Source organism: Hydra viridissima, unplaced genomic scaffold, assembly GCF_058129835.1.
Source record: "Hydra viridissima isolate aposymbiotic clone 2 unplaced genomic scaffold, HvirCarnegie_v1 scaffold_16, whole genome shotgun sequence".
NCBI classification, from domain to species: Eukaryota; Metazoa; Cnidaria; class Hydrozoa; order Anthoathecata; family Hydridae; genus Hydra; species Hydra viridissima.
In genome coordinates this window covers 1,991,266-2,003,923 of record NW_028324315.1, presented here as the reverse complement: position 1 = coordinate 2,003,923, position 12,658 = coordinate 1,991,266, and the positions used below count along the sequence as shown (strand labels likewise).

Below are 12,658 nucleotides of genomic sequence, written 5' to 3'. Positions count from 1 at the left end.
GTATTTTAAAAGTAAAGTAGATTTGTAATTATTTCAAAAAATTATTCTGTATTACTACAAGGGTGATTCAAAAACATTAAAACATTTTCATATCATATGATGTCAACAATTATGCATGACTGAAATTTTCTATCACTTTTGCCTTCGTTTATTCTCTTTCGCCGCAGTCTCGTTTTGAGATCTCAAATGATTTTTTCTTCTTTCTTGACCAAACCAACATCAACAGCTTTCATTTCATATATCTTTGCAAAACGATGATTAACAAGAAAGGTTTTATCTTTATGATATCCGTGACCTCATGATGCTGATAAAAAAATATTAATTGAACTTAGAAAATCGTCTTCTTTCGTTTTTTTGTGCTGATTCCTCATGAATCTTGTTACGACAGATCTTTCGAACAAATCTTCTGTGTTCAGCTGTAGGTAGTCCAGACTTAACACATCTTTGATGATACAGTTTTCCGTTTGTTAAAAAGGTTTTTTCCTTTTAAAACATCTAATCCTGTTGGCAACAGTCGGATTCGAAATTCTCCTGTGGGTTATCAAGTAAAGTGTCCTGTAGGTTGTCAAATAAAGTGTTCTGTAGGTTGTCAAATAAGGTGTTCTGTAGGTTGTCCAACAAGATGTACAAACGTTTTTGATATGTTTTTAGTCATACTTATCTTTTATATTCTAAAATGAATAATAAATAATAAACAAATTATGTAAAAGAACTTAGCAAAAATGATTTTTAGAAGATTTTTAGGGCTTTGCAATAGTAAAGTGCGTGGTTGTACGATGTTTTTTAAAATATTTAAAAATATTCTTAAAATATTTTAAAACATTTGTAAAAAATATTTGCTCCTTGAGACAAAATTGTACAGTTTCAATCTTTAAATGAAAAGGAACAAGAAAAACAAAACGCCAATAAAATTCATGGATTTTCGTTTTTTAAACAAAATATGAAACATGAATCACCCATGAATTCAAACATGAATTACCACGTATTATCAAAAAATCAATCTGTGCTTTATACTTAGAATGATTTTTTGGTAAAAGCGTGTTTAAAATACTGTTTTACGCCACTGTTTCAAGTCACTGTTTTTCGTCATTTTTTTATAGTAAAAAAGATAATAAAAATTTTTCTTTAATTTAGTTGTTTTTTTTATTACAAAAATTCAGTTTTACTTGCTTACACCATCATCTTCATTTTACTTGCATACACCATCATCTTCATTTTACTTGCTTACACCAAAAATCTTGCAGCACAGGCGGTATAATCAAACAGCGTTGCCATATGGCATTATAGGATACCAAGTTTTGAAAAATTGGCATTTTTTTGACAAAGTATTTTATGGCATTTTGACACAGAAAAATTAAAATTTTTGAAAAACGTTTCTTTTGGAAAAAAAGTTGAATATAATTTTTACTCCTCGTGATATTTAAGGATGATGACAAAAACACCTTTTGACTTCCAATGCAAGAATTAACTTTTTCATCCAATGCAAGAAATAAACGCGAAAAACAAATATGTTTAATTAGTGTTTGTTTCTTTAGAAGTAAAAAGTTCTAAGTCTAGTGTTTGATAAAGTTCTAGTCTAGATTTTGATAAAGTTTGTTCAGAATTTCTCCATAAAAGAACGGATGACGTCACTTTACTGCACACGCTGCGTTATTGCTAATGGCACGGGTAGTGAATCTACTCTATTCGCTTTCGTGGTGTTAAATAATTCTTGTTTGGTGCAGAAAACGTCTTTTCTACAAAAAATCTGGTCTTGAGTATACACAACAGCGTTAGAAGCTATTTGAACGTTTATCCTACATTAAACCCATGTTAATCCCATGTTAATCCCATGTTTATCACTATGTTTTTCACCAAGTTTATCATAAATGTTTTTTTAAACTTCTAAAGAGCCTGGTACTGGAGATATGTAAGCTCATCCTTCAGGATGAACTGTGTGCAAAAAAAATTATCAGCGTTAAAATAAAAAAACCTTCATAAGCACATTTGTATTATGTTGATGTACGTCAAGTGTTAATGAAAGAATTGTAGACTCAACTCCTGATATTTCTAACACGGAAAATAAGTAAGATAAAATTCTGCAGAGGGATGTCCTATTAAACGATTTTTAAGATTCGTACAGCGTTGCCATAGAGCAAATTACTATTGCCATAAGCTTCAAGAGTAATAGGCCTTTGATGTCTGCTATATCTCGAAATAGTTATTCTTGCTGACGGTGGCCACATTATTGATAGCTGCAGCCGTAAAATCTTACGGAAATATATACCGAAATTTTTTTGAGGGTTTATTAAATTATATTTTCAGGGACAAAACATCACAGAAAAATCTTTATTTATTCGATTCCTTACAACAGTTTGAAGCCTTCAAAAGAAATTATTAATTTTTGAAAAGAAAAACACAATGCTAGGATATAAATTTAACTAGAACATCTTGAGTTGGTTTTGGGTGTAATCCGATCCTAAAGTAAATTTAACAACAATTTTTATCCTGGCATTGTGAGGGTCATTGGCATCAGCAAAAGTGATACCTTCCTTGTGCTGCAGAATACTTTGCAGGTACTGCTGGATGCAATATATCAGTTTTGTCAGAGGATATCATATTTAGAATGTTTAACGAGTTGGACAACCATACTATAGTTGTTGGCTTGATTCATCAATAATTCAATTCATTAATCAACCATGTGTTAGCTCATTAGCACGATTTCGCCAACTATGGTAAAATTAGACTACGTCATTTTGGGAAAGAAACTTCCCATAAATTTTGAGGAAAAAAAGATTAGTGGCAAAAAACGTTCACATACCAAATTTGCGAGTACGAACCTGAGATACTATAATACTGCCCATTATAGAGGTATAGAAATGGATTGATAACCTATGCATGGAGCAAACGCAATATAATTGAATATTTTAAATGCTAGAAAGTTGCATACAAGATATTCGGGAAGCCTATTTTGCGTAGGCAGAAGTTCCCGGTTAGATTTAGCATCTTTAGATAAAGTGCCTTAACATCTAAAGCACTATCACAGACATCGAATAAAATACAAAATACTATTAAGTAAATTACAGAGTATTTTTTTATGGGCATTGCATTACCGACATAAACCATGTAAGAGATAAAATGAGGGAGAAGTTTTATAAACTCAATACTTTTTTTAAATAATACTTTATTTAAATATTTAAAATTAGCGGGGAAAAATATAAATATCAAAGTTGAAATAATTTTTCAAGATCGTGAATCCTTGATTTAATCTTTTTATCGAGGTTTTCTTCGCGTTGCAGTTCTCTTTGAATGAATTCACTTGCAGGCGAAAGCGGTATTTTTGTATCGCGCTGAAACGCAACACAAAAGAATACATGGTTTGAATGTTTATACTAACATTTTATGAAACTCGATTCTTAAAGTTAAGTTTTTTGTTATATTAGTCTCAATGCAATTATTAAAAATACCGCTTCTATTGAAGAGTCTTCAGAATCTTTGTAATCTGAAAAGAAGAAAAAATGTTGAAGTATTTTTACACTAATGCGGTAGAGGATACTTTCCACGTCAAAAGTTAATAAAGTAAAATACAGAATGCCAATAAACAAAATACAGAATACTGTTAAATAAAATACAGAATACTGTTAAATAAAATGCAGAATACTATTAAATAAAATATAAAATATTTTTTTTTTCTATGGGTTTTGTAGTACCTTTACCTTTGACTGTTTTTCTTTCAACTGCCCTCCTACCATTTAAAAGAGAATCTTGTTGCTGAATCAGGGATTTATTATACGTAGACGCTAGTTCGTCTTTTAGCTCCATTAATCTTTTATGTAACTCCGAATTCTCCATCTATTTATACGAAAAATTACTTAGAACAGCCACTATATAACTCTTTCACACAATAACGTGGATACATTAACGGTCTTTGCAATGTAGAGTGCAACTTAAAACTAATGAGATGTGTTTGTGCTAAACAAATTATTCGATTGATTTTATTTTTTTTTATTACAATCAAAGAGGATTAAAAAATACATCTGCGATTAAGTCGCACCATGTCTGAATTTTAACTCAACCAGAGATTTTTTTAACTTATACATTTATTTAGCCAGCATTTTTTTAACTTTAACATTTATTTTCTAACAAACCTCTAGTTGACGTATTTTTTCTTCGTGCTTTATATGCGGAACGGAATCATAAAGAAGAGGTGATCTATGGCCCTGTAAAACAATATTTGCATTTTAAAATTATCACTTGGTATTGGTGTCATGAAGCAGCAGCGAGTTATGACTTTTTTTTTTAGGAGAGAACGAAACAAAAAAACGAGAAAAATAGTTTTACCTGTGCACTAGGATCATAATCTTCAAAGCTAAAATTTGGTGAAAAGTAAAGTTTACTAAATACAATCGACAAGATATCACTAACTTGATCAACATCATTTGAATGCATTATGATTAATACATTTGGTAATAGGCTAATAGGTGATAATGCTTGGAAATGTAAGTTACATGTCATTACAATGATTGTCTTAAGATAAAAAAGATTAGTTATTGAAAAAGATTGTACAGTAAAAAACAGTCTTTCTTCTTGATTCTACTGAAGTTACAATCAGGGACATGCTAGATGAGGAGCTATAGCATAGTATGGTCATAATACTCAGTATTTAAAAACTAACAATCAAAGTAAACACAAATCAAACTCTAAAACTGACCAATCCTTAAATCCCATTTAACTAATTGATTAATCTACGAACAAACCATTTTCTTTCCTGATTCTCAAATTTACATCTTAAAAGTTAGAAGTAATCAAACCTGCGAGGAGAATTTGGATTCTTTGATCGTTTGGATAGTTTTATCATCTCTTGTTCATATCTCTAAAAAAAGTTGATTTAGTGGGTAGGTCAAGTTATAAGAGGGTGAATAGTTTGAACTACAAAGGGGGGAGAGGGTTGAGTTGCAAGCAGGTGAGTGGATTGAGTTTTAAGTGGGTGAAAAACCTGAAAATACCTGAAAATACCTGAATGACTTTTTCTTTTGCTTTAATTGAATTTTTTAATTGTTCATTTTCTCTATGAATTTTCTAAAGTATCAAAACGTTTCATAAAATAACAAAGGCCAGAAAATAAAAATTCCTAAGGCCAGAAAATAAAAATTCTTTTCTACCTCTAAGGTTTCATTTCTGGTCTGGTTTTTCCCAACATCATTAGACCACTCATTGGAAACTTTGTTTAAATCATTAAGTTTAAGTTTTAGGCTATAAAAGAAATAACAATGGTAGGTGCAGAGATTCATACATGATATCTGCAAAGGTTTTGCTATGACCAAATAGAAACAAGATTCAATAATGATGCAAATTTAAATAAAGCTTTATAACATCTATGGAAACTTAAGGGAACTTAAAGCAATTTTCTTTACTTGACAAGGAGGTATAGTAAAAACTAAAACTGATGTTAGAAATAAACTTGAAAGAAGACAAGAGAAAGTGAAATTTGATGCATCTTCATTTTAAAAAATTACTAGTTTAATAAATTTATTATTCATTAATAAACTTTTTTTACAACAATTTTTTTTGAGCTGATTAAAATCAAACTGATAGAGTATAATCGAGACATACAAATATTACCTTTTAATTTCTACCTCTTGTTGTTCGCAAGTTTTTTGTTGAGAACAAACCTACCAAAAAGTTCACAGAGTTAAAAAAACACGCCTAAAAACTTTCTTCATTTAAACTGGTTTTTCTTGTCAATAACTGGGAACATTTTTTTTTGCATCAGCTGATGACTTTTTTATAAACGCCTTTTTTTAAAAATATGTTAACTAAACTTTAAGTTTAAAGTGAAATTTTTTTACCACCATAAGACTTAATTGAAGACACCTTAATCATAAAAGAGGAAAGAACAAGCAAAAAGTAGTAAAATTAAAAATACATTAAAAAATGGTAAATAGCCATTAATAATTGTTTTTATGAAATTAAAAATGGAAAACAGCTGTTTATGAAAACACCTATTTTTCAAAAACCTTAGTTCTTGTTAACAATATAAGAAATAATCATCCAATCAAAAAAATTTTTAAGATTTTTAAGATTATTTTTAATTTTTAAGATTTTTAAGATTAGTTTTTAATTTTTAAGATTTTTAAGATTACACAGGTCAACAACAAAAAAAAAAATTTACTGGTGTCCAAAATATTTTAATGAATTTGGGGTATTTTTTGGGTGCTGATTCTGAATATGCTATCAGTTTTGCCAGATTGGCTCAAGTTTTCGATATTTTTGGTATCTTATTTATAGCACTTGTTGGTAAATGCGACACATCATATCATTAATTTCTTGGGATTAGTACTTGAACTGAGCAGTTCTCAATATAGTTTTTTGTTAATTAGTGTTCTAAAAGTTTGTTCATAGCTTGATTTTTGCACTAACTTTATGTTGTTGTCTGTTTTCCAGTGAAAAGCATGAACTCATCAAGAAGAAGTTGTCTTAACAATCCAGACTCATTCTGTTACATTTGTGGTGAATATATACTGCAAAAACATAGAAGAAACATAACAGACTTCATAAAAAAAGTGTATTTGGCCTATTTTGGGGTTATGCTTGGGGACCAAAACAAGTCTTGGGCACCACACATAGTGTGCAAAGCATGTATCGAATTATTACGAAAATGGAGCAAAGGACAAAGAAAAAGCTTCAAATTTGGTGTTCCTATGGTGTGGAGAGAGCAAAAAAATCATCACGATGACTGTTATTTCTGTGCAGTGCAAGTGCAAGGATTCAATAAGCATAAGAAACAAAAATGGGAGTATCCTAACATGGAATCTGCAAGAAGGCCTGTCCCTCATTGTGAAGATGTGCCTGTACCTGTGTTTACCATGTTACCTGACCTTCCCCCACCTGATGATGATGAAATGCAGGGTATGGAGCTAAGCATTAGTTCTGGAAGTGAACCAGAATATGAAGGAAGTTTCAGAACACCTACGCAATTTACCCAAGGAGAGCTCAACGATCTAATAAGAGACCTCAACCTCTCAAAAAGTGCATCTGAACTTTTAGCTTCAAGGCTAAGTGAAAAAAATTGTCTGACGCCTGGAACTAAAATTACATCTTACAGGACCAGAGAAGAAGCACTTCTTCAATTTTTCTGTGAAGATGACCTACTTGTATATTGTAAGGATATTCCTGGCCTGATGCTGCAAATGGGTTTACAAGTATATCATCCTGAAGACTGGAGGCTTTTCATAAATAGTTCTAAAAGGAGTTTGAAATGTGTTTTGTTGAACAATGGCAATCAGTGTGCATCTCTTCCAGTAGCTCACTCAACTAAACTTGCAGAACAATACAAAAATGTCAAAATGGTCTTGGAGAAACTGTGTTACCATGAACATTTGTGGCTGATATGTGTTGATTTAAAAATGGTCAACTTTTTACTTGGACAGCAAAGTGGATACACAAAGTATCCTTGCTTCATCTGCATGTGGGATAGTAGAGCAAAACATCAGCACTGGGATGTACACATGAGCATTAAATTGCATTATCTTCACAGTCACTTGGACAGATTTCCAGAAAACCTTGGAGATTTTAGCGAAGAACAAAGGGAGAGATTTCATCAGGATATTATGGTGATGGAGGTAAGGTACCAAGGCAGATGGGACAGACATATGATGGCTGATTACTGCTGGAATCTACAGCGTGACTGCTTGAATAGCTCACATAGAAGAAAATCATATAAAAAGCGCTTTTCCAGCAATTAAATGTCTCCTATTTTTCATATCTTCTTCATTTTTGAAGATTACTTTCTAAAACTAGTTAAAATAAACTAAAATCAACATTTACTTTGTTAAATTTATTGTATTCATGACAATATCAATAAAGTTAATGCGCGTGTAGCAAATTACGTCTTTTTTTTTACACATTTCAAGAAAAATCTCAAAAACTTGAGCCAATCGGGCAAAACTGATGACATATTCAGAATCAGCACCCCAAAGTTACTCTAAATTCATTGAAATATCTTTGGCCCCAAAAATGCTGTTGACCTGTGTTAGTTTTTAATTTTTAAGGTTTTTAAGATTAGTTTTTAATTTTTAAGGTTTTTAAGATTAGTTTTTATTTTTAAGATTTTTAAGATTAGTTTTTAATTTTTAAGATTTTTAAGATTAGTTTTTAATTTTTAAGATTTTTAAGATTAGTTTTTAATTTTTAAGGTTTTTAAGATTAGTTTTTAATTTTTAAGATTTTTAAGATTAGTTTTTAATTTTTAAGATTTTTAAGATTAGCTTATTTAATGGTATCAATTATGTTTTTACATCATTTGTGAATTTTCATTTACAATTTGACATCACTAATTACCTCAATCAATGTAAATAATTTAAAATGTGCCATAAGGCTGTGAGAGCTTTTTCCCACAAAGTTTGTACATAAACCATTTTATTGATATTATGAAAATTTATTAGTTAAATATGTCTTTAAAAAACTTACTTATTTATTAGAAAGTTGGTTTATTTGGTGTAAATCAGTGGATATATTAGTGAGAATAAACCAACCTTTGTTTCTAAATCAGCTATACGAAAAGCAGTGCCTTGCTCCAAACTTTGTAAAGTTTCTTGTTTTCGATTTAAATGAGTCTGGTAGTTTAACAAACTCCCCTAAAAATATTTTTAATATTTAAATTAAATCAGAAACTGATTTTTGCAACTTTACAAATATATTGTTAAAAAAGTTCAAAGTTGTCTTTAAATAGATCATTTAATACTTGCATAGTACCAGCAAAACATAATACCTGCATAATACCTGCATTGTTTCGCATTTTTCAGACAAAATTTCTTTTTGTGCTTCAATGCTTGCAGCGTAACTTTTACAGTTTTCCAATTCCATTCGATATTTCTTTTCTTGTTCTTCAAAGTTCTACGAAAATCATGAAAAAAAAAAAATGAATAGAAAAAAAAAAGTAAAAAAAATCCAAACTTTCAGAACTTGAATTTAAACTACTTTTTATTTTTTAGTTAAAGAATTATTAATTTTTATTTGTTAAAATAGTCATAAATTAAATTTAAAAAATTGTCAATTCCATTTTCTTAAGGAAAATAATGTAAAAATAAAGATATGCTGAATTTTTTGATTTCCAAGAAGAACTGCAACAACCTACCATAAATACTCACTCGAACTGCTGTCTGTAAGTTAATAATTTCTGTTGTTTTAATGTGACATTCATTTTGAATCTACAAACAAAAAATAATAATTTACCAATAACGGACATTTACTAATATTCAAAGTTCTAGTTAGAGAAACACAATCAAGATGGTAGCAAGCATTGTTAACATTTATTTGTACTTCATGGTCAAAGCGCCACTAAAATTATATTTAATGAACTTCACCAAAAGACTTTTTATAGCAGAAAAATACTTCTTTAAAAATCTTAAGCTCCGATTTCATCAAGGTTCTCTATTCAAATGAGGATTTACTTTTCATTTTTGGATTTTTTGTTCTTCACAAACTTGCTTTTGTAAACTTTTTAAATATATTAATATCTATCTATATATGTTATTTATACAAATATTTATACTATGTATATTCTAATTTTAAACTAACTTTAAAATTAAGGTAATGCGTTAAAAAACCATGAAATGAAATAACTTGCTATATAAGTTTACTACTTTTTTAAAGAGAATATTTAGAACTTAACAAAAAAATATTTACATTTTGAAACTCAATAGTCTTTTGTGTCTGAAATCTGTTGGTTTTCTTTTGAAGCCTGTCATACTTCTTTTTAAGCAAATCAACCTGCAACGTCGTTATTTTGTATAAATATTTTAAACACACCAATATATTTGTAAAAATTTACAACTATAAACTTAATATGCTTTAATAAAACAGCATCATAAAAAACCTACCTCTTCTTTAAATTTTTTAACAGTACTTTCATATTTTGTCACCAAAGATTTCTTAAGATTTTTCAACCCAGCAACTTCTTGACGCAGTGCACCAACCTATTTGCAAAGATATATAGCTATGCAGCAGATATAGATAGTTGAAAAGGAAAAGGGTGAATGAAGATAATCTTTTGATTGCATAAATTAAGATAATTAAATTACTTATTGTACTTCTAATAAGTAAACTTAAGAAATTTAAAAGAGAAAAACTTGAAGAAATCTGTAGAGAGAAATCTGTACTTTACCTCATAATTTGCAGCCTCCAAATCTTGGTATAATCTCAAATTCTCATCTATCTTTTGCTGCAGTTGTAGTTGCAAAGCAGATATTTGTTCAGACCATTCTTTCTTTTTTTCTTCAACCATATTGTCAATTTGTCTCATAAGCTAATAAATATAACTTTATTAACACTGAACATAAAACTGTAATTAAAGTATAAAGAAAAAACTTTTAAATAAGTTTTCTTGTCAACCTTTCAGTTTTGTAATAAATTTTTTCAACACTGCCCAATCACATTTTAGATTGTTTATTACCTTTTATATTATTATTTTACATTATATACTTATTTCATTGTGGCTTTTCAAAAATAAAATAAAAATGGCAAAAATTAAGGAAAGAAACACAACTAATATTCAGATACAAAGTTTTACCTCGATTAATTCAGGTTCACAAGAACGAAATGTAGAACCACTAAAATAACATAAAATACTCTGAATTATCAAATTTTAATGGACAACTTTTGTACAAAGGAAAAATATAACAGGATGTAAAACAAACAATTACTTTTTAATGGATTGTGTTTATTGCAGTATGAAATATTACAATATATTACATGTGCATCAGCAGTTGGTTTTTCTGTTTTCAATGAACTACAATGAATAGTAACTAACTTCTATATCAGTCTTGTATGATTGTTATTTAAAATCTGTTATAAAACTAAGTATAACAAATTTAATTAAATAACAATGTGCGATGCTTTAAAAGTTTAAAATAAAAAAAACATTGGTTATGTTATTTTAAATGAATATTATATTAAATCCATTAAATTTTTTTTCTAAAATTTTATAGCTTTTTTTGTTTAAATATGTAAACCTTTTAAAATTGATTATTTAAAATATTCATTAAAAATTAAAAACTAAACACTGATGCTTAACAACAATGTAATAATTTGATAAAATGATAAGTATTATTCAATTATTTTAAAAAATCAAAGAAATAGGAACTGGAAGATATTTGACAACATAAAATCAAGACAAAAAATTTTAAATATATTTTGGCATTACATATTTTACCTATTTTTACGAACAGCACCAAGAATATCAGTAAACTTCTCCATTTCTTTTATCCTAAGCTTCAAATTTTTTCAAAAAAGAAAACAAAGATTGATTAAATCTTTGATTATAAACTTTGAAACTATAACTCTTACAAATTCCACTTATAACATTATAACAGAAGATTTATACTACAATAACATATTACTGCGGAAATAGAATTCAAAAATGAATGCTAACAGGAAACTAGCAAACTATTCAAGTGCATTTCAAATATTTAAGAAACTAAAAGATCAAAAAAATCAAAATTTAGTTTATTAAGGGTGCAGATAGTATAGAGATAAATTATAGAGTAATGCTTTTCAATTTTTAATAGAATTTAAAATTATTGCTCCTAACAAAAATTCGTATAGCTAAAAAATGTATCTGAGATTTTTGTGGTTATTTGCATAGTAAAAGTGAAAATAAGTAATTATTAGCCATTGCCATTTTTGATAAATTGTTATAAACAATAGTGTTGTGTTTTTATATTACAAACATTACAGTTAATTTTTCAAAACTAAAAAAAAGCTTCTTGCCCTAAATTATACATATTCAATATTTATACACTATTTATACTCTATTTATTTTGCACTGCGACTTCGTGATCTTTTTTTGATACAGTTAAAATATCTTAGAGTGTGTCACTTAAAACTTAGTAAAATCTTTATCAAGAAGAATCTAATAGAATTAAGTTATTGATCGCTTTGCAAAAATTTCTTTTTTATTTTTCTTAATTTGTTTGATTGTTTCACAAGAATTCGTCGTGTTAAACTTTGAAAAAAATTTAATTTATAATTCTTTTCTAATCAGTCATCAAGTGAATATTTTTATTAGAAGAAATTTATAGTTTATAGAGGTGTTGTTTTAGTGTGTGATCTTTTAGTCAAAATAAATGAACACCGTTATGCAATTTGTAAACAACTCGCTACAACTTTTTGGAATTTGTCTCAAAAACTTGATTTTAAGTAACTGGCTTTGGATATCATAAATTTAGGTGACATCAAGTGTACTTTTTGAAAGTAAAATTCTATTTGCGTAGGAATTTGGCGCTTTTTTATTATAATTGGTGTTGCTATTTCTTCTTGCAAAAACTCACGAAAATATTTCATAACTGATTTTCTTAGCATTCTAAAATGATGGACATTTCAGATGAACATAAGCGTTTAAAAGTAGGAGGCAGGTTAAATTTTACAGAAAAAACAATTTGTAAATTTTTTTATTGAGTTGTTGAGTCTACAAACCTTACTCTCTACCTAATGAACTTCCATTTTTCGTAGTTCAGCCAAGAAGAAAGAGAGGCTGGGGGGAACTTTTTTTTAGCTTTTTTTTCAGGAGAATTATTGTGACCACTAAATGTTTTTTTATATTGTTAAATTTGTAAATATGTAACTTTAAATAGAAAATCGATTATTTAAACAATTTTTTTTGAACACCAAACAATAAAAA

The 12,658-nt window shown here is 28.5% G+C and overlaps 1 protein-coding gene across 7 annotated transcripts; it reads right to left on the bottom strand.

Moving 5' to 3' along the window:
- Window positions 1-3,055: 3,055 nt before the first annotated feature.
- On the bottom strand, window positions 3,056-11,296 carry LOC145181103 (centrosomal protein of 63 kDa-like). 7 transcript variants are annotated; one of them, XM_090074399.1, is made up of 18 exons: window positions 11,192-11,253; window positions 10,683-10,768; window positions 10,550-10,589; window positions 10,145-10,285; window positions 9,861-9,956; window positions 9,667-9,750; window positions 9,129-9,188; window positions 8,761-8,874; window positions 8,514-8,615; window positions 5,602-5,651; window positions 5,142-5,232; window positions 4,996-5,058; window positions 4,791-4,852; window positions 4,321-4,348; window positions 4,128-4,199; window positions 3,690-3,831; window positions 3,447-3,481; window positions 3,169-3,329 (listed from the first exon to the last, which is right to left on the bottom strand). In XM_090074399.1, exons 4-18 carry the CDS (start codon window positions 10,280-10,282, stop codon window positions 3,204-3,206), a joined length of 1,263 nt encoding a protein of 420 aa, XP_089930525.1. In that variant the 5' UTR covers window positions 10,283-10,285; window positions 10,550-10,589; window positions 10,683-10,768; window positions 11,192-11,253; the 3' UTR covers window positions 3,169-3,203. The 7 variants fall into 7 exon arrangements, 6 of the variants coding, with proteins under 6 accessions (XP_089930523.1, XP_089930524.1, XP_089930525.1 ...); XM_090074397.1 differs by lacking the exon at window positions 10,683-10,768 and having other exon boundaries at window positions 3,056-3,329; window positions 11,192-11,296; XM_090074398.1 differs by lacking the exon at window positions 10,683-10,768 and having other exon boundaries at window positions 3,056-3,329; window positions 3,696-3,831; window positions 11,192-11,296.
- Between the last annotated feature and the right edge of the window lie 1,362 nt (window positions 11,297-12,658).